The sequence below is a fragment of the Chaetura pelagica genome, unplaced genomic scaffold (genome assembly GCF_000747805.2).
Source record: "Chaetura pelagica isolate M959 unplaced genomic scaffold, ChaPel_1.0 scaffold13, whole genome shotgun sequence".
Classification (NCBI taxonomy): Eukaryota; Metazoa; Chordata; class Aves; order Apodiformes; family Apodidae; genus Chaetura; species Chaetura pelagica.
This window is the reverse complement of record NW_009954543.1, coordinates 3,838,036-3,857,535: the sequence shown is the minus strand read 5'-3', so window position 1 is coordinate 3,857,535 and position 19,500 is coordinate 3,838,036. Positions and strand designations below refer to the sequence as shown.

Genomic DNA, 19,500 nt, shown 5'->3' with positions numbered 1-19,500 from the left:
TTTAAGCAACCTGTTTTCTGGTGTTAATAATAATGTAAAAGGCAAAAAAAAACAAAACCAAAAAAAAACAACAAACCAAAACCCCAAACAAAATAACCCTCCCTCTAGGGAGTCAATGGAATAAAAGCAGGAAAAGATAATTTGACACTTGTTACTTCTGAAAACAAAACAAAACCAAAACAACCTAAACCCTCATTCTTCAAAAAGAAGCAGCGCTTAGTAGAAGCTGATTATAATAATTTTTCTGCTCCCTTGTTCCCCAACACACTTCTCAAGCTACTTTGAGTTGAGATTTCTGCTGCACAGGAACACCGTGACCTGGATGCTCTTGTGTTAGTCACGTTGCAGTGACATGTCCTTGATAGTGTATTGTGTCAATAGCATCCAGCATGGCATGTGTGGCATGTTCCCAATAAGTATAATTGATACTGCATTGCAAGATTTGATAATTTGATAATAAGTTACCTGAAGCAAGTACAGAGGTGATGTAAGTAATGCTTTATGATGTTGCAGGGGATGCTTCTCCCTTTACTAATGCACCTTCCTGTCTTTCATAAAGCCCTGAGATCCTTCAGCAGTGCAGTGGATAGTTAGCTTTGTTTTTTAAGGGGCCTCTTAGTCAAAGATGTCAGATCTGTGAAATACTTCTAATTAAATCTCCTCTGCTGTGGGCTGGGTAACTAACAGTATACCCAATTTATTACAAATTATACAACTGAGACAAAGAAATGAAGATTGTCATCTAAGAAGGCATAACAGTATCTCTCCTTTCTTCTTTTCTATACCTGGTGGCAAAGACCTGCATTTGAAAAAGCTTTCACCTTACTTGAGATGGTATCAGTCAAACTATTATGTAAGTAATCCTTCTACTTCGATCTGGTTTTACTTCCTTCCTGATAAGAACTATAGTTCTGTTTATTTAAAAATAAATCACTGATTGTAGATTTTGCTGAAATTAACTACTTGGGGAAAAAAGGTTTAACTGGGCACAGCACAGACTCCAATTAATTCAGAGTTATCATTGTTGGACTATTCAAATTGCCAGGAATTCTGACTAAAGGATCATTAAAGATAAGTAGGTTAAAACTTAGTTATCATCAAAGTCAGCTGGCAGAGGAGCTAGGTATAAGGCTGCTTGCGTTTTGGATCCTGAGCAATGCAGAGAGCAATGCATTCTTCTGTCCTCTTCCAGCAGTACCTGCAAAAATTGAAAGAGAGATGGTCCGACATGTATGAGGGTGAATGACACAAAACCAACAGTTAAAACATTGACGCTACTGAAAGTTACTGGAAAACAAATAGGTTCTGTTATGGTTACACTTGTTCTCTTTCCTTAATAGTATATCTTGTGATATTTCAGGGAATTGATCTTCACCATCACTAATATAAACTAAGCAACATGACATGGTGGAAAGAATGTATATCTACTTATGGGTGAACCAAGGAGGAAGGCATCTAGTCCTGTCTTGCTGACATGAGGATTGGAACAGAATCACCACAGTACAGATATGATTTTTACAAAATTAGTATCTACAAATTCAATAGTATTTTTCTTGAGCTCATCACTTTCGTATTAGCTGTTCCTGTGTCAGTTGCAGAGATGGACAAAGATGAATCACTGTACAACAGTGATGCATACAATAAAAGGTGCCTGTTGATCTGATAAACATTCCAATATAAAATGTGCTGGCAGAATCCTGTACATGCATCGTGCCATGATTTTGAAAACATGCTCATTGATTGGACTGCAGGACTGGGAATTAATCTAAGTGATTTCAGAAGTGATGGAAGAAATGGTAAAGGGAGGAGGTGGCCATGTGTCAGAATCAGAGGTGCAGAGGACAGTTCTGTGCACAGCTGGATGGTTTCAGCTCTTTCAGCAAATGTTTTCAGTGCTGTACATAAGGTACAAATGTCAGCACTACTCCTAAAACTAGGTGAACCAGAATGAATGGCTTTTCTTTTTTTCCCCCTAGAAGACACCTTTGCCCTGAGGAATAACAAAGGCTATTGCAAATGCTGAATTCACAGTCACAGAATTTCTGCAACGGGTGATGCTCAGCCTGGTGTGGACCAAATATACAGAATTTATGTTGTGGGAAGCTGGGAAATTTTGCATTGAACCTTCATCTCTACTCACACAGACTGGGCACGAACAAGCAAGCTGTCACCAGCAGACAGAGTCATGGTTTTGCCATCCATAATAACAGTCGATGTGCCCTCCTGAAGGGAAAGAACAGTTAACCAGCTTATTTTCCATGTCCTGTCACTAGAAGAAGGAAAATGCTGTGGGTAAGAATGCAAATCCTTCCCACTGAAAAAGCATTTCAAGTCTGCTCTCTTTCATGAGGCCTAGCTAAATATTCAGCGGATCTTCCTTGTCTGACACTATTAGCATAAATAAAAACATGCTTCATGGTTCATTGCTTCCCATCTTGAAGCAGCAATCCTCTACCTGACTCTTGAGGGTACACTGCTACCAATGAACCTAGCAGCCAGCAAGTTGGTACAACTCTGGAAATTACAGAGAACCTCCTGAGGGACTTCAGGCTCCTCTTCTACTTTTCTGATTCCTAATACCTTTTTAAATCTTGAAAAGCAGTTCACAAGTCAGCAGGGAGCTGACAGAAATCACTAATAGGAGTCTCTCCACACTGGAATGGACTCATCCTTATCTCGTCCAGCAGAGGAGCCAGGTTCTTGGGAGCAGCAAGGCCTTGATTGCACAGGCTACTGTAAGCTGCAGTGTGAACAAATGTATTTCAAGATTGTCTTTAATTAGTATTTGATAGTCCCTGTGAATTTCAACAGAACAGGAACTCATAGAAATATCTGCCTCCCAAGCTAGCCTGGCTTGTGTAAATGAAAACTAGCTTTGCTCTCTTTTTCCTTGAGCTGCAAATGTTTCCTAGAGCCTTTTAAGTGAAGACCATCTGTATCACCTACCATTGTGCTTTAGTATAATAAACAAGTTCTCAGACTCTTTCATTAGCTTATTCTATCTGATTCCAGTTTGACTTCAGTATGAGAACAAATGCTTCAAGGCAGAAGTAACAGGTGGTGATTTTTCATCTCTTGGCGGTGTTCTAATATGTACACACAGGATATGATGGAGGATGCCAGTATCTCTGTCCTCAATATAGAAGATGAGGAAAATAGGGACAATTTTTATGGTGGCAGTAGTTTACAGTTATTTTTTGTGATAGTTTAAAGCTGAAGGGTTGTGCCAGTTGATCTTTTCTTTGAGAAGGAAGGTAATAATTTTATTCATGTTGCTGGTGCTGGAAGGCTTTACTACTGTTTAGTCTGAACTGAAACATGAACTCATCAGTTAACAAGTGTGAATTGCCACGTACCAGCTGCCATATCCAGGTATCTGAATTCTTTTTACTTTTCTCAGTTGTTCCTGGTCCATAAGCTGTAACCTTTAAAAAAAAGAAAAAGTAACAAGGAGGAAAAGTAATGGATTAATTCCAGTGACTAAAACGTACATATTCTTCTTCCTACAGCATTGAAAACATTCTATTTTTACAGAAAAATATTCATAGAAGATGACGTTATTTTTACAGACATTAAAATTCACATTATGTTTGGTATTCTCATATTGATTCCTACTGATAAAAAGGGAACTGATCACACCTGCCATTCCTTATGCTTTTCTGCATCCTCACTTATCTACTCCTTCTGCCTCCTCCCACTCTCAGCTTTGCATCTATATCCTTCCTGCTTCTGTTCTTGGAACAGGCACTTCCTCCTCATGAACTCTGGGCCCCATCAAGAGCCTGTTGATGTAGAAAAGGTTCTTCCATTAACATGAAAAAGCTGCAGACCAGACCTTATTTTTCTCATTATCAGCCCTTTCTGTGGTCTTCCTGACAGTCCCACATTCTCTGTCACTTTGCTGTCAAATGTATTGAATTCTTCAGAGTGTGACTCCAAGTAACCCAGGGAAAGGATATGTTTTGTAAACTGTCATGCATACAGCACAGATATCAAATGGTGACAGCTTCATTTACACCCAAACTAGACTCTTCAAACTGAGAAGTGCAATGCTTTAGCACAACCTAGGCTCTCTGGTACTGTCCAGTTTTCCTTGTTTCCACTTTATGTAGATTGAGGGGGGAAAAAAGTGTATTTACACACCCAGGTTAGACATGGTACTAAGAATGCTGTTCAAACGTATAGGGAAGCTGAACAAGTAGTGTTTGCATCATACTGGTGTTTCCAATTTGGGAAATTATGGGGGGGCAGAGGGATGGAGAGAAGGAACTGCTAAATCTCAAGGGAAATAACGGAATTGAAGTTTGGGCTAATTCTGTGAACAGAAGTATCTGAGCAAGGAAGCCCCTGCCCTAAGCTAGTCAAATCAATATATGAAGGCAGTTACTTCTGCAGGGCAGGCTAAGACTGAGTTGTTCTGTAGGGGTGTGTAACTTTCTCTGCTGACTACATATTTTTCCCAGGCCTGGATTCAATCAGTCTGAACAGCAGACAATGTGGACAGTGGGATTAAGTGCACCCTCAGCAAATTTGCTGAGAACACTGAGCTATGTGGTGAGATAGGCATGCTGGAGGGAAGGGAGGCCATCCAGAGGGATCTTGACAGGCTTGAGAGGTGGGCTTGTGCAAACTGCCTGAAGTTCAACAAGGCCACGTACAAGGTCCTGCATCTGGGTCAGGACAATCCCAAGCACAATACAGGCTGGGCAGAGAATGGATTGAGAACAGCCATGAGAAAAAGGACTTGGTTGATGAGAATCTCAACATGAGCTGGCAATGTGTGCTTGCAGCCCAGAAAGGACAAGGGGCAATAGCTTTACACTGGAAGAGTAGACTTAGGTTAGATATTAGGAATAAATTATTCACTGTGAAGGTGGTAAAACATTGGAACAGGCTGCCCAGGGAGGCTGTGGATGTCCCATTCTTGGCAGTGTTCAAGGCCATGTTGGATGGGACTTTGAGCAACCTGGTCTAGTGGGAGGTGTCCATGCCCATGGCAGGGATGTTGGAATTAGATGATCTTTAAGGTCACTTCCAACCCAAACCATTTTGTGATTCTATGATTATCTGCACCTTTAAAACTATCCCTTTCTTTCAGAGAAATTAGACATCCCTACCTCTGTTTCAAAGTTATTTCCAAACATATTCAAGGATTTCTTCTGTTTTATTTCACCACGGTGATCATTTAGCCAGCCTTGGAAGGAAAATGGCTCCATCACAGAAGTGAGATTTAGTGGGAAAGGTGTTTCTTTCAGGAGTTCATCTGTAAGGAAGGCAGAGGGCTGTCAGTAATGCTTACTTTCCTTGATCTTTGTAAACAACAGTAAAATGTTTTCAGCCTGAAGGGTTCAATTTACAGATATTATCTAGTCAAAAGTAAGTTTTAACAGCAAACACTGCTATGGTCATTATCGGGACTTCTTACTTGAGGTTGCAAGATGCATGGATTTTTTTGGGACTTTATGGAGTTGCTTCTTTGAAGCTGCTGTTAGAACAGTTGTGAATTTGTTAAAAATGCATTCAAACAGTGTACAAGAGAATACCTAGTTCTTGCTTCCATTTTCTTCATTCTCTTTCAGACCAGGTTTTGCACTGGTAAAATTTGATGTCATCTCTGAGCCTTTGATGAGTCACCCCTTACATATCCTCAGATAAGTGGATAGAATAATCTTTCATATAGTTAGTACTGGCTTATATTTCTTCTCCCCTATGTGTTTTAAATACACTGATCACAGTGGAGCAAACCAGTTATCACAACCTTAAGTTTAATAAAATGTTCTTTTTGTGGTGTTTCTGGAGTTGTAGCTGGATTTAATTTCCAGCAATTCTCCTTTAAAACTGATTTTATTTAAAATAGCTAGAGGACCAAATGCAGTTCCAGTCTAGCTGGTGAAATTCAAGCTTTGTGCTCTGTGTTGCTGGTGTATGGAATTACCTTTAGTTATCTACCAGTGAAGCACAGGGACAGCATAATCACCTTGGTGATCCTAAGTAGTTTGTTCTGAGATGCCATAAGGGAACACCCATGGAGTAGTTTCAAATAATAATAATGCCAACTAGATGCAGGAAAAACTCACTTGATGGCTGTTTCCCAAATGCATTGAGGTAATGAACTCGCAGCCAAATCTCAGTCTTGGTGCTAGTAGTAAAGTAGCTCTTTTTTAAGTAGTAGTGTATTCATTATGCCATGTTCTTCTGGTTCTTTTCTAAAACTGTATCTGCAGTGTTTTGAATGTATCATTTCATTTTTTCATGGAAGATCATTTCAATTCTAGTCTTTGTACAATAAGTGAGGTCAGTGCATCCAAGGGACAGCAATGTACTGAATAGCCTACTGCTCTTTAATGGAGATCTACATCCATCTCCAGACCACATCTGGATGAGATGCTCACTTTTATTGCAGAAATGGGTTTTGCCATTCAAATTTCTTCTACATTATACTAAATTAAATTGAAGTCAACATGTTTCTGCAAATTATTTGCTTTCAGGCTATACTGAAAGCAATCTGAAGAAATCTGCAGCAAAACAAGTAATTTTTTGTTTGAAATCTTTTTGCCTTGCAGGATTTTTTGTTGTTTTTTAAAATTTCTTTTTAAAAAAACATCCTCCTTTTGCATTGTTTAACTCAAATACTTAACACAGTTTTATTGAAAAACAAACTCCTCTAGAGAAATTAAGCAGCACCGGAAGAAAATCTTTACATTGCATTCATTCTGGAAGCATTACCAAGATTGAATCTGAACATTCTATATTTTGTTTGATACCACTAAAATGTAGTGTTAAGGTCATTGGTGATTTTCTTTTTTTTCACACTGCAATATCTCTAGGGGCTTTTTTTCTTATTTTTCATAGGTTCATTACACTTGCCTTGGAGGTAATTAGGAATGCTTACACACTTTGTCCTCTGTCCTGGTTTAATAAGGGTGAACCACAAACCGGGGGGCAGAATTGCTCCCTATTAACCGCGTTTCACCCTTCGAAGGGAAGATAAATGGGGAATAAGGAAGAGATACTTAAGGGTTGGAAACTGAAACTGGAACAAATTTACTGTAACACAGAAAAGGGAATAACGTGGGGGAAAGAACAGATACATAAGCTTATATACAAAACTGATCTTGATAATCACAGGAGTAAGTGGGTGAAAGTCCTTTGTGATGAGGCCACTTCAGGAGGGTTGTCCACAGCTCCTCACAGCACCCAGTGGAGTGGGATTCTGGAGAGCACATGGTGAACTGAAGAACCTCCAAGCAGCAGGAAGAAAAAGGGAGCTGACCTTCTGGGTCTCTTGGTTTTATAGAGGATGGCAGGAAGTGGGAGGGAATACTGACCCCTCTCTGTTCTGGTCCTTCAGTGTCCTAAACCCCCCCTCTTTCTAGTTCTTCTTACAGGTGTCAACAACTTGCTGGGCCACTTAAACCATAACATCCTTAAATTATGAATGTGCTAAATTATAGCTGTATTGGAAAGTTGGTTTTGGCAGAGGCCAGGTACAGAATAAAAGTCTAAAATATGATTATATATTCACACACAGCAGAGAAGACAGACATTTAACAGATGGTACTTATGCAATTAGTATTCCAATAGGTTTTTAATTTATTTTTTTCATTAATAGTATAAATCTTTACCTTCTAAAATAATATGAAGGTGATAGAATTTCTTTCTATTATCAGAGTAAAAACGGTCACTCTGGAATTTAGAAAAGCCTTTTGGAATACAGGAATGTTACTCACTGGTAAGGTTTTCTACTAAAATGCAAGTCCCATTTGAGAGATTTTAAAAAAACAAACAAACAACCCCTCAAAACTGGTATGTAGCAACTGGTAGGATAAGAAACATACCAAGAAGCCATGAGTATCCTATCCTATTCAGCTCAAGGGGATACATTTTCTCCACAGGTTAAGAATTCCAGCATCAAGCTAACAAGTTCTGACTTCATATGCTAGAGAATGGATAGCAAAAAGCTGAGTCTCTAGTGTGGGCACTGTGATGTTTTAAGCAAGCAGAACTACGAATGCTCTCCATGAGCTGCAAGGAATTTGGCATACAAAAAAATCCAAAGTACTTGTTCATGTTCTGACCAGGAAGCAGCACAAATCTAACAAGGAAAAGTAACTATAAGCTTCTTAGTTTGTAGTTTTACTTCTGTCACTTGTTCCCTGTAAATAGAATTTTGCTAGTTTTCCTCTTTCTAGTGATCTCTGATTCCAGCTGTCCTGACCAACAGGGACAACATGCACCGGACAACAGTAAACATTGATCTATGCATACCGAATGACAATGTAAAGCGTAAGACATCCTATACCTACTACAGAGCACTCATCTTTCTTGCTTGTGTTGTACAGGCACTTTCTAAGAGCTACATTTACTTCCAGGTAAAGATGGACCTTTAGATTTTAAATTCTTCAGGGCAAGAAGAGCTGTGTTTTGACACTTGTCTTGTCAGTTGGCTCAGTCTGTGATGGAATTTTAGCTTATTACTAATTTGATGTTAATGATACTTGCCCAGTGATAACATAATAGCCTTTGAAAACTGAGCCTTTAGTGTGATCTAGTATAATGATTGGGTTACTTGTTACTGCAGAACAAAGAACAGGACACTGTGATGAAGTACATGACGTATGTCTGACATTCTTAATAGCCTACTTGACTGGGTCCTCATTTAACCTTGACCCTAATCCCCTGCACGATGCTGAAAGCTGCAGGTGCCCTAGAGCTTGTGAACATGAGCCAACAAGCTATGATGAGGAGGACCCCATATTTTGCAGTCCCATACAAATCACAGTTGAAGCCTGGTGCTTCCAAAGGAATTGTTTCTTATCAGGCTAAGGGATTCTATTGTTGCATGTGTTTCTGTTTAGCCTGTACATTAGCTTTCAACAATATCTCAGAAGTGTGTGTTGGTGTGTTTCTTGAGTTCTTATGTTCTAGTAATACTGTGAGACATGGAGACAACATGTTTAATGGTGGTAAAGGTAAAAATATGCCAGCACAATGCAAGAAGATGGCAATTCTAAGCTAGTAAGCTAAAAGTCTTGTGTATGTATCTCCAAGTAATATATCACTAAGTGGAATGTCAAATCTAATATTTTCTTACAAGTTCAGGAGACCATTTAAGTAGTTCAATAATAAAGTCCATTTTTGTAGATCATTACTATTAAATATTCATATTGCAGCAATGTGTTCTTTATGGGTTTTATAGGTATTTTCAGCATTACATTAGAATATGATGTTATCATGTTAAGATGAAAAATACATTGTGTTTACTGAATGAGTCTGTAAATATTTTAAAAAGGAAATTACAGATTTAGAGGAAGCTTATTTCAATTAAACAATAGAGGCTGTACTGAGGATGAGAATATGAAGCTGTGCAAAAACAGAGAACCTCCTGCAAGAAAACAGCCAGTGAACACACAAGTAGTTATAGCCTCAACAGAGACCATCTAAGGAGGACTTTGAACTTGCTGGGAATAATCTGATAGCAATAAAGAAGACAGGTAAAAGAGGACTGCCACTGGCCTACCAGGTATATGTGGGTGTATTTGCTTATCCCAAACTTGCATGTTACATGAAAGCTCCCCCTTCTCTATCCTAGTGACGTGTCTAGGATTTCTTGTGAATAAATCGGACCATCTCCTTCACCTGGTGTTTCTTGAGCCCTACTATCCTCTATACTATTGTTGCAAAGGAAAACAGCGATAAAGCACATGAAATACAATGTATTGAAATAGTGTCAACTAGAAAACTGAGTGTTGGCTTTATGAGAAACTGTATTTTTCAGTGACATGCCAGCCTTCACTTCTAGGCAGCACATTCTAGATGGAGCAATCTTCAAATCTTTAAATTACCTTATGTTCTTACTAATTAGGAAAACCTCTCTATCAGAAATCACTGTGGTGCCTCAGAAACAGGCTGTCCCTGCGTGCTGTGGCCCCAGCATCACACAAAGACCTGAGAAAGTCCCTTACAAATGGTATCTCCCTCTATAATGTAGAAAACATCCAAAACAGAGCAGTTAGAAACTCTTTGAGTTTTTTTATTTTATCCTTTAACTGATCATAAAAGGGTCCAGACTAGGGATAAGGAGCTCATATGTTATGTTAGAACTATGTATTAATTTGTTTCTGTCCACTTTCTAATTACCCCTTCCATCTCTTCAAGAATACTATATCAATATCAATAGTTCTGATTTGACAGTTTGGAAGCATTTCACATTTAATTGCCTATGTCAGCAGTAATATCTACCGGGGATGTTTTTCCCATATGTGCCCACCTAATTCCTATGAAAAGTCTGCTTTATTGTTAATGTTAACAGAAATATCAATGAGACTAGTAGGAGTTTAATACCTAATAGCTCTGCAAATAAAAACATGTGGTCTGAGAGATGTAGTTGCAGGCATCTGGGTTTGAAAAAAACAAGCAGTTAGCTCATTCCATATAAAAATCTGAAGTGAAAGCACTGACAGTAACTGATTACTTTGGGTGTAGCTGGTTCATCTCACTGTTGTTGAGTATAGATGCAGAAACATTTAGCTGAAAATACAGCACTCACTTTGTGTAATCATACATTTCCCTGTGTAACTGTACTTGTTTATGTAGCATGTCCTGAGAATTGGCATGACTGCTAATTTATGATTTGTTCCTCTAATTATTTTTAGGCACATTTTTCTTTGTGTCATTAAATCTGTGCAGGAAACCAAACAAATTTATTTTTTTTCCTAGTTGAAACAAAGTTTGATGAAGAAAGCTTTGAAAAATATTTTTTTAAATAAAGAAATAATGCCTCTGCAAAAGGAGGTATTGCCAGCCAGAAGGAAGGCAATTTCAAGATTTAGCCATAATTCTATTTAAAGGCTCTTCTTGATATAGCTAGATCATTATAATTCAGAATTGTAGATTATATTGAGAAATAGTTCTGTTCCAATCTTAAAAATCAAGAATCTTATTTTTTTGTGTCTGAGTCTGCCTTTTATATGACTGTGGGCATTTCATTAATAGTCTATGTATAACTTCTGCTTCCACAGAAGAATAGGGTTTTCATTATAAAAAGTGTTGAGACCTCACTACATTTGTCAGACAAGGATTTGCACAACATGTGTGAACTATTACTACTAAATAGCCTGAGAAACACTAGGGAAAATGTCAGACTGACTCCACTAGTGTTTCCTGTTTCGGATATTGCTGTTTGAGGAGCATTTAAGAGCATAAGGCAGAAAGAAGCTACTTTATTAGAGAAGGCATACCTGCTGTGAAACTGCTCTGAGCTTTAGAGCTCTTTAAAATACTAGATTTTTCACTAAAGTCTGAACAGAAAGGAAAAGAACTTCATAGGGCATTTATTCCGGTTTCCCTGATAGGTTAATTATATACGTTATGGTCTAAATGTAGTGGCTTGGTTCCCATGGTGAAGCATTAGGATAGCTCCTGGAGATTATGGTTTGTTCTGCCTCTCTTTGAGAAGGCTCAGAAGACAATGTTGTAGGAGAAGCAGTCTCCCACTGGAGAGTTCTTCTTGCTTTTGTTTGGTGACTGTTGTCACTGGCAGTCCAAGGCTCTGGGAGCCTAATGAATTCTTGGAGTGCTCTTGGCTCCAGAGAACATGCAGCCTGCAGTTCTGGATTTTGAATGATACATTGTAGTTTGGGATTTAAAAGTTTAGTATAAGTTTTCATATGGCAAATTATGGCATCCATACTCCAGGCACTGTAATTCTACTTTGTGTGTTAAACAGTGCTGACTTAGGTTCATTTGTCTCCAGTACTGGCTAAATACTCACTGGGGACCAGTGTGGTGTGGAAAGCTGTTAAATGTGAAGGGTGGAGAAATAGATTAAGCCAGTGAGAGGTCCCATGTTTTCACAGGATTGGAGGTGTATATTAGATTATTCTATTCACTTCTGTGTACCCTTTCCAGTTCAGGTGGGCTTCGGGAGACATGTGAACATGATTTGGAAGTTACTTAAAGGATTTAGGTGTGATGGGTAAAGATGAGCAGTGTATTTATGTGGGCATCTTTGCCACAGTAGAGACGAGGATGACATGAAAATGGAGTAGATTCACGTTGATAAAAGTTATAGAGATGGTGTCTCAGAGAATTGTGGTGGGTCTAGACAGTTTTAAATTATTGACGTATCAGTGTGAACACAGTTCTGTCCAAGAGACCTCCTGGTGGCTGTTTACAAAATTAATTCCCTAGAGGAACACTCCTTACTATCTAAAGCAGAAAGAAGTAAAGTGTTATAAAAAGAGAAGGAGAAATCTATCAAGATATGGTGGAAGTCCATAAAAGGTGTGAGAAAAGAGAGTTAAATACTGTTTTCTAAACAGCTTCATAGCAAATTAAAAATATTTCCAAAGTTATAATTCCTATTTCTTTCTCTATTTCTTCATCTGCTTGTTTTTATTTTTCTGAGGTAGTTTTAATTTAATTAATATTATCAACTAGCCACTTATATTTATTCTTTAGCTTTGCAGTTATTTTCAGCTTATTTTCAGTTATTAACACTTTTTTGTTCTGCTTGGCTTTGTACACTAGTGAAACAAGACTGAACAGCAAATACTGTCTACAGAATTTGCACTGGATTAGCTACAGAGGATGACAGTACAGAACCTGCTTTTTATAGCACTGAACTCACCCTCGTTACTTGTTTAGCAGCACAACTGAAACAAGAAAACATTTGTTTATCGAGCATGCCCTAGGCTGTATGGTATTCCTGTTCCAACTAACTGAAGAAAGTACCCAGTTATTTTATATCCACATCCTTAGGTTTTGTCTGCTCTGAATGACAAGCATAGAACTGTGCTGTACTCTAACAATACTAACCAGATTTTTAAGTCTAGACTGTAAAGTACCCTGGATACACCTAGAAACAAAGAAAGTTTTGCTAGGGAATTAATTATAGAAGTGTGTTTTTTTAATTATATGTACACATGTGCACTGACAATAAAGCTTTTATGGGAATTAAAATGTCATTGATAATTAAAGTAGATTAATTTGGATAAACAAAAATGTTACATTCTACCTACAACATTAATGATCTTAAAGATAATTTTTTTAAAAAGCTTAATGTAGAAAAAGTATTTTCTTGCACTTTTCCCCAACAAATTTCACATAAAAGAAGTCTGGATTATTTCAGTGAGTATGGCAGGATAAACTTTTGAACTTCTGGATACTTTTGCAAATAATATTCAGCCATCACTTCATTTTTTATTAGAACTGCAGTTTGTCTGAACTGTCTCTTCTCTTCTTGACTATAAAATTCAGATGAAATGGAAACCTTGAGAGAATCTTGCTTCCAGTCTGATTCAACTGAAAGTATGAAAAGTTCTTTTGAGAACTAATTCCTTGTGTCAAAAATAGTGTAAAACAAACCAAACCACCCTAACTTGAGTGTTCCATGTTTAGACTATGTCCTGTGTATATTCAACCTTATTGATAAAAAGAGAGGAGGTTTTTCTCAGGCTTTATTTCTATATATTGTAGTAGGCTAGTAAAAGAGGCTAGTAATTAAGTACAAAACAGTTCCAGGGAAGACAAGGATTGCATCCAATATGTATTTCTGATTGCATTTCATCTGATGGCACTTGAGTCCCTATTCTAAAAAAAATTAATAGCTGCTTTTGTTGCTTCATTTATAGTGAGTAACCTGCTTTCAGAGGGACTTATCCTACTGTTGATTGAGCCAGAAACCATAAATAAATCAAGGACAAGTCTGGACTTAGGTTTTTGGGTTTTGTGGGGTGTTCTATTTTGTGTGTGTGGTATTGTTTGTTTTGCCTTTTTTTAAAAAAAAAAAAAAGAAGCAATTGGAGCTTGATTGATTCCTTTTATAGCTTTCCTCTATGAGTGAGCTGCAATCAAAGGATTCTTTCAAGATGTTTTTCTTCAATTTTGTTCCATTTCTGTCTAAAAGGGGGAGGTACTACTTCAGGCTTATGTAGAGATGAACCTGAGAGTGCTTCAGCTGGCACTTTTAAACTGAGTGGATTCTGGGTTTTCAGAAGGTAAACTAAGGAAGAGGATAAAGCCCAGTCCTCTGCATAAGGCAGCTCAAATCTTGTTAAAGTATGCCTGGAGTGGCACTGGTACCTTGTTACCTGATGGTAGCTTGTTACATGTTACAAGTGTCATGCTGATTGTTGAATTCTACTTTTTAAGGAAAAAAAAACAACAACAAACAACCAAAAGCTACTGAGAGAATAAATCCAAAGCATAATCTCACTATTAGGTGGGTATGCATCCAGAAGGAACATATTACCAGTTTACTCAAACTTCGTGAAACTGTTGGATGTTTTGGTTTGGTTTAGTTTTTGGTTTGTGTTTTTTTTGTTTGTTGTTTGGTTTTTTTTTGGGGGGGTACAGGGGGGCTGGTTGTCGTGGGTTTTTTTTTAGTTGTTTTTTGTTGGTTTGGGTTTTTTTTTGTTTAGCTGTTGTTTGTTGGGGGTTCTTTTAACACAAGTCTCACTGGCAGTTACAGGAGCTACTAGCTAAAACTTCTGGGGTATTTTTGTTGTATGTAAGACATCACATAGACTTTGAGCTTCTTATTGTCTACAAGAACTGATAATTAGAAAAATGGGGCTGTTCCCCAGGCTGACACTCTATGTAACTTTGACTGCTTTTTTCTTATAGGAGGAGTTCAGTCAAGAGCATTTCACATAGTTATTGTCTTCACTTAATAGCTAATCCAAGAAGATAATCAATTCAGGGCAAAAATATTGAGATTTGAGCAAAATAACTGTTTACTTGATTTAATTTCTTTGTTCTTAAAAAAAATTCAGCTTTAATGGAATTCTTTCAAACTTTTTGGCTTTTTTACAGCTCTTGAAAAAATTACAAGGAAAGATCTTTACTGGATTTATCAATAACAATTTCTCATAGTTCAGTTTTTTAAAAAAAGTGAAGATGTATCATAGCTTCTGATTGATTGTCAGGTTTGTTCTTTACTTATCTTTGACAAAATATTAACAATATTAATCTTTAATTTTCTTTTCCTTTCTGCACAGATATAATCAATGTGTTACTGATGTATAAGATTTTAACTCAAAGTGGTGAGGGATGCTCACTGGAAATCACTGTAGTGAACAAGCATAGTATGTGTGAGATTTTTTTTATTACAGCAGCATCTAGAGGCTCCATCTGAAATGATATTTCCTCTGCTAGACACTGTATGAACACAGTGAGAGACAGCTCATGCCCTACTCCCTGCAAAAAAACCACAACCCAACATGCTCATATTAAAATAAACACATTTTGATGGTGTGTATAAAGAAAAGCAATATCTTGGAGATGACAACATTTTGTTTGTAAGAACAACATTGTAAGATTTCAGCAAACCAAGTTTCCCAATGGAGGTGCTGTTGCAAGTATCCTTGCAATAGAGACTACAGTTGCCATACAGAAAGCAACCATCATATTTGAGAGATCTGATACCTAAAGATAGTAAAACATTTGTCTTCTTTAACAGTCACTCTCTCTGTTCTGTGTCTCTGTCCAACTGACTTAAGAGTGGAGTTACAACTGGAGTATCTGTTCCAGTGTGGAACTTGCAATCACTATCAAAAACTAAAGGCAAAATAAAAAATAGGGCAGACAGCATGGAAATAAAATGTTTAATGGATTAGGCCCTATAAAAACTAAAAGTATCCATCTTACTTTAGGTGTCCTTATTTCACAAGTCAATCACAGTGCGTATAGTTATGGGTAAAAGAGTACAAGTAGGTATAGAGTGTACATTCAACTCACAAAAATCTTGTTCTGCACAGTGAGAAATGAAATTTTGTTAGTATAAGGCTTGAATGGCATGCAAGGGTGGAGGTACTGGACTTTCACACTGTGCAGTTAACTGATAGGTCATTATGATGGCATCACATGAACTAAGATGCTGTTGGTAATCACGTATATGGATTTTATTTGTGGTCGGGGTAATGAAAGGAATTACTTTCCAAAGTAACTTTACATAATCAGAAAGAAAAAACCAGAAACATAGTCATTTTATGTTGAGAGAATCATTGCTGTTCAGATACAGTAATTGTTCTAATTCTGAAATTGATTTGCATTACCTGGATCTGGTTTTCCAGTTTTATATTGTCTCGAATTGAAAAACCTGGAATAATAAACATTTAAACACCAGTAAAAAGTCATGTTTGTATTCTGTTGGTTAAAAAAGACTAGGCAGTAATGTTGGCCATTAAGCTTTGTGCACAGCATGGATGTGTCAGATCCTCAGCCACTATCACATGTATTCAACAGGGCTGTACGTATCTACTTTTGTATGAAAGTTCTTCAAAATTCATGTCACTAAACAATTTCTTTGATCACCTTTAGCAACCATTTAGCAGATTAGTTAATTGATGAGATTCACACAGTTCCTAGAAAGCAGCTCTCTACCAAATTTGCTGCAGTCTTGATTATTCATGAATAATGTAAAGTACCTGGATTAAAGCAAGAGTGAAAGAAGCCCTGAGGCAATGTAGTGGTTTACTTAGTTAACCTCACATCAATTCAGTGTTAATTTGTCATTAAATTCTTTTTGTACCTAGTAGCACTGTACTTGTACTTCTTCAAAAGTATGTTCCAGATAGATATGAGGAACATTTGATTTTCATATTATTTTAAATTCAATGTAATGAATTTGGGGTATGGAAGTTATTACTAAAAACTTGTAGAGCAGCAATTAACTTCTACCAAGTCTATGTATAATGCAACATAAGTAGAAAATTATATAGATCACAGACTGATGAAGATCTATTAGATCAATTTAACTGTTCTTTTAAAATTACACAGAAAAAAAAAAAGCTTACTCTTGAATTATTGGTATAAGTTGAGTGCCGAGATCTTCACAGTGAAACCATTTTTCAAAGAGGACATCAGTTGATTCTCCAACATAGTACCTGGCAAAATAAAAACATTAGTCAGTCTTTTTATTAACTAACTGATGAGGCAATTAGTCTTTTCAAGAAAATAGCTACTTGTTGTTGTTTAAGAGCATGTTATTCTCAAGCCTGGTGTACTTTATTCTGAAGAATGGTGATTTATGGAAGCTTTCTGTTGTCCTGGTTAGCTGACTTGGTGGGTGGGGTGCTCATACTTCCGTGGAGGACCTTGTGCTTCTGCTGATCAATCACAGACAAGTCATCAAATTCCTTTAGCAAGCTTTCCAGATTTAATCCTGGGAATGATTGGTGCTATAGTCCCTTAGACCAGTAAGACTCACTTTGGATGCAGTTACTGAAAAAATATACCTGCCCCCAAATAACATTTCCAGTAACTGTTTCCATGCAATTATAGGATAAATGCTCATATTTAAGAGAGTCATCTTGCTTATTGCCCATGCATGGACTGATAAACTGAAGATGGCTTATGGACTTGTTTACAAAAAAAAATAATAATAAAAAAGTCATTTGCATAAATTTGAAAAGTGTTGTTTAGCTCACCCCTCTGAGGAGGAACTTAGGGCTTGACTTGCATTATATTATGTCTTAATGAATAAATTGTGCTGACATGAACAGGTCAAGGTTGCTGTAATCTCTGTAGTGGCAAATAGAGAATTTTCCTATAGATTTAAAAAAGACTGCTTGTACTGGCAAGGGAGTGATGCTCCAGTACAGTCACTCATGTTTAGGCTGATTGTAAATAGGTCCTGTGTGTCCTTTGGGTTGAAGTTACTAGAATGTGTGTCTGAAGAGAGAAACAAGGCCTATATAATATACTGTCCATATTTGTATATTCACATCTGTCTTCTATATCTATATATATACATTCCAGAAACTTTTTAAAAGCTCCCCAGCTCCTCAAGTTTTGCAAAAACAGGGTTCTCAGAAGAGTAATGTTATTAATGCTTCCAATATGGAAAAAGCATTTTTGCTTTTTATGAGCACAAATTTTGAACACAGAGAATCTACAGAGAGGAGAGATGTAACAAATGCCTTAGTTGGGAGAAAGCTTTGCACCTTACTAGGTGTTAAAGAATCCAGCTACACAACTAATATAAAACATAGTTGCCTTTGTACTTGTTTGCCATAGGATTAAGATTAGCTAGTGCATTTTTCTTACGGTACAAAGCATGGAATCATTACTTATGCTGAAACACAGCAGCAGGCTACTTATTCTTGTACAATAATTGGCATGCTTGGGGCTCTGATTAATGACAGAAGCTTGTAGGCATGATAAATAATGGAACAGTAACGTAATATTAGGCCTTGAGTCAGCATACTTCAAAGTTTATTATGATTTCCTCTTGTACAGTCTTTGCTGCAGGTGGCTGGGAATGAGAAAAGTCTGAGAAGATTAGAGCTTCTGGTTGTAAGTCCCCATCTTTCCCAGGAGCACACAGAAGAGATGATGTAGGTTCAGAAGTATGACATGATTGCTCACTTCCAAAACTTCAGGTGTCTTTGCTTGTCATGTCAGTGTGACAACAAGGGCACTAAAAAACTCCAAGTGAGATATTTTCAATTAAGAGTATGTTTTGTTAATCCAATTAATTTTTTTCCACCTGCAAACCATATGGTAGCTTTTAGTTTAATTTCTCCACAAGAGCATGACTTTATTGGAGTGCAATTCTCCAGATCTACGTGGGATCCCTAAAAAGGCATTTGGTATCTCGCTAATTCATACCACTCACAGACTTCATTTATCTCTAGGTTATTTTACTTGAACTTTCCCAAAGCTACTTCTGTTTCTTTATTGCAAATAAACATTGTTATCTGAATCACTGGCCGATTGTTTCTAGCTCAAAATATCTTTTGAATAATTTAAGTGCTCACAAATCACAGACCTGCATTGAAAGGAAAAAAGACAAATGCACAGATGAGCAATATTTTAAATTAACTGGATTTATCTTTAGTTTGGACTACAAACAGGTGTTTTTTTGAATGGTTCCTTTCTTAGTTTCTCATTTCTTTCTTTAGCCTTTTTTGTTTGAATGAAAAAGTATATCTGTCTAGTTCCACATATCTGCAATCTTCCCGCTGTGACATTGCCCATGCAACACTCGACTGAAGGCAGGACAGAAACGGTACATTACAGATATTACCACAGTTTTAAATCTTCATGAACCATGTGGTCACTTGCATCTGGTTAATATCAAACCAGCTTTTCAAACTTGGCTAATGTTACTGATGTGACTTGCCATCTTCGACTTAGGAATTCTGTATGACCACAGGACAAGGCTTGCACCTGCTGCCACTAGAATAGAAAGTAAACCTCTCATTTTCTTTGAAGATGTTGCTCTCATAAAGCAATAAAAGCTAGGCAGAGGTGTGTGCAATGCAGAGGGGTTAGTGTTAAGAAAATTTACTTTTGTTTTCAGCTTCCCACACACTTGCCAAGACAGCTCCTCTTAATCTTTTTGCTTTCAGTGTTTACAAAGGAATTCATGTTCTGCTTGCCAGAACTGATTAAAAAAAATAATCTCTTTTGTGTTGTTACAGAGCTCTGAGATTTTAAAACTTAAGGTGATTGTAGTAGGCAATACATAAGTAGATAGCTATCACCACAACA

The 19,500-nt window shown here is 37.2% G+C and overlaps 1 protein-coding gene across 1 annotated transcript in view; it reads right to left on the bottom strand.

Annotated features, from left to right (window-relative positions):
- Positions 1-1,077: 1,077 nt before the first annotated feature.
- The window catches only part of HAAO (3-hydroxyanthranilate 3,4-dioxygenase), a 33,750-nt gene continuing 15,327 nt past the window's right edge, over positions 1,078-19,500 (bottom strand). Inside the window, exons 5-10 of the mRNA XM_010004947.1 lie at positions 16,800-16,889; positions 16,059-16,102; positions 5,118-5,263; positions 3,357-3,425; positions 2,141-2,223; positions 1,078-1,198 (exon numbers count right to left, since the gene is read on the bottom strand). Of these exons, the coding sequence (XP_010003249.1) occupies positions 1,120-1,198; positions 2,141-2,223; positions 3,357-3,425; positions 5,118-5,263; positions 16,059-16,102; positions 16,800-16,889 (511 nt within the window). The 3' untranslated portion in view covers positions 1,078-1,119. The remainder of the gene's footprint in view (positions 1,199-2,140; positions 2,224-3,356; positions 3,426-5,117; positions 5,264-16,058; positions 16,103-16,799; positions 16,890-19,500) is intronic.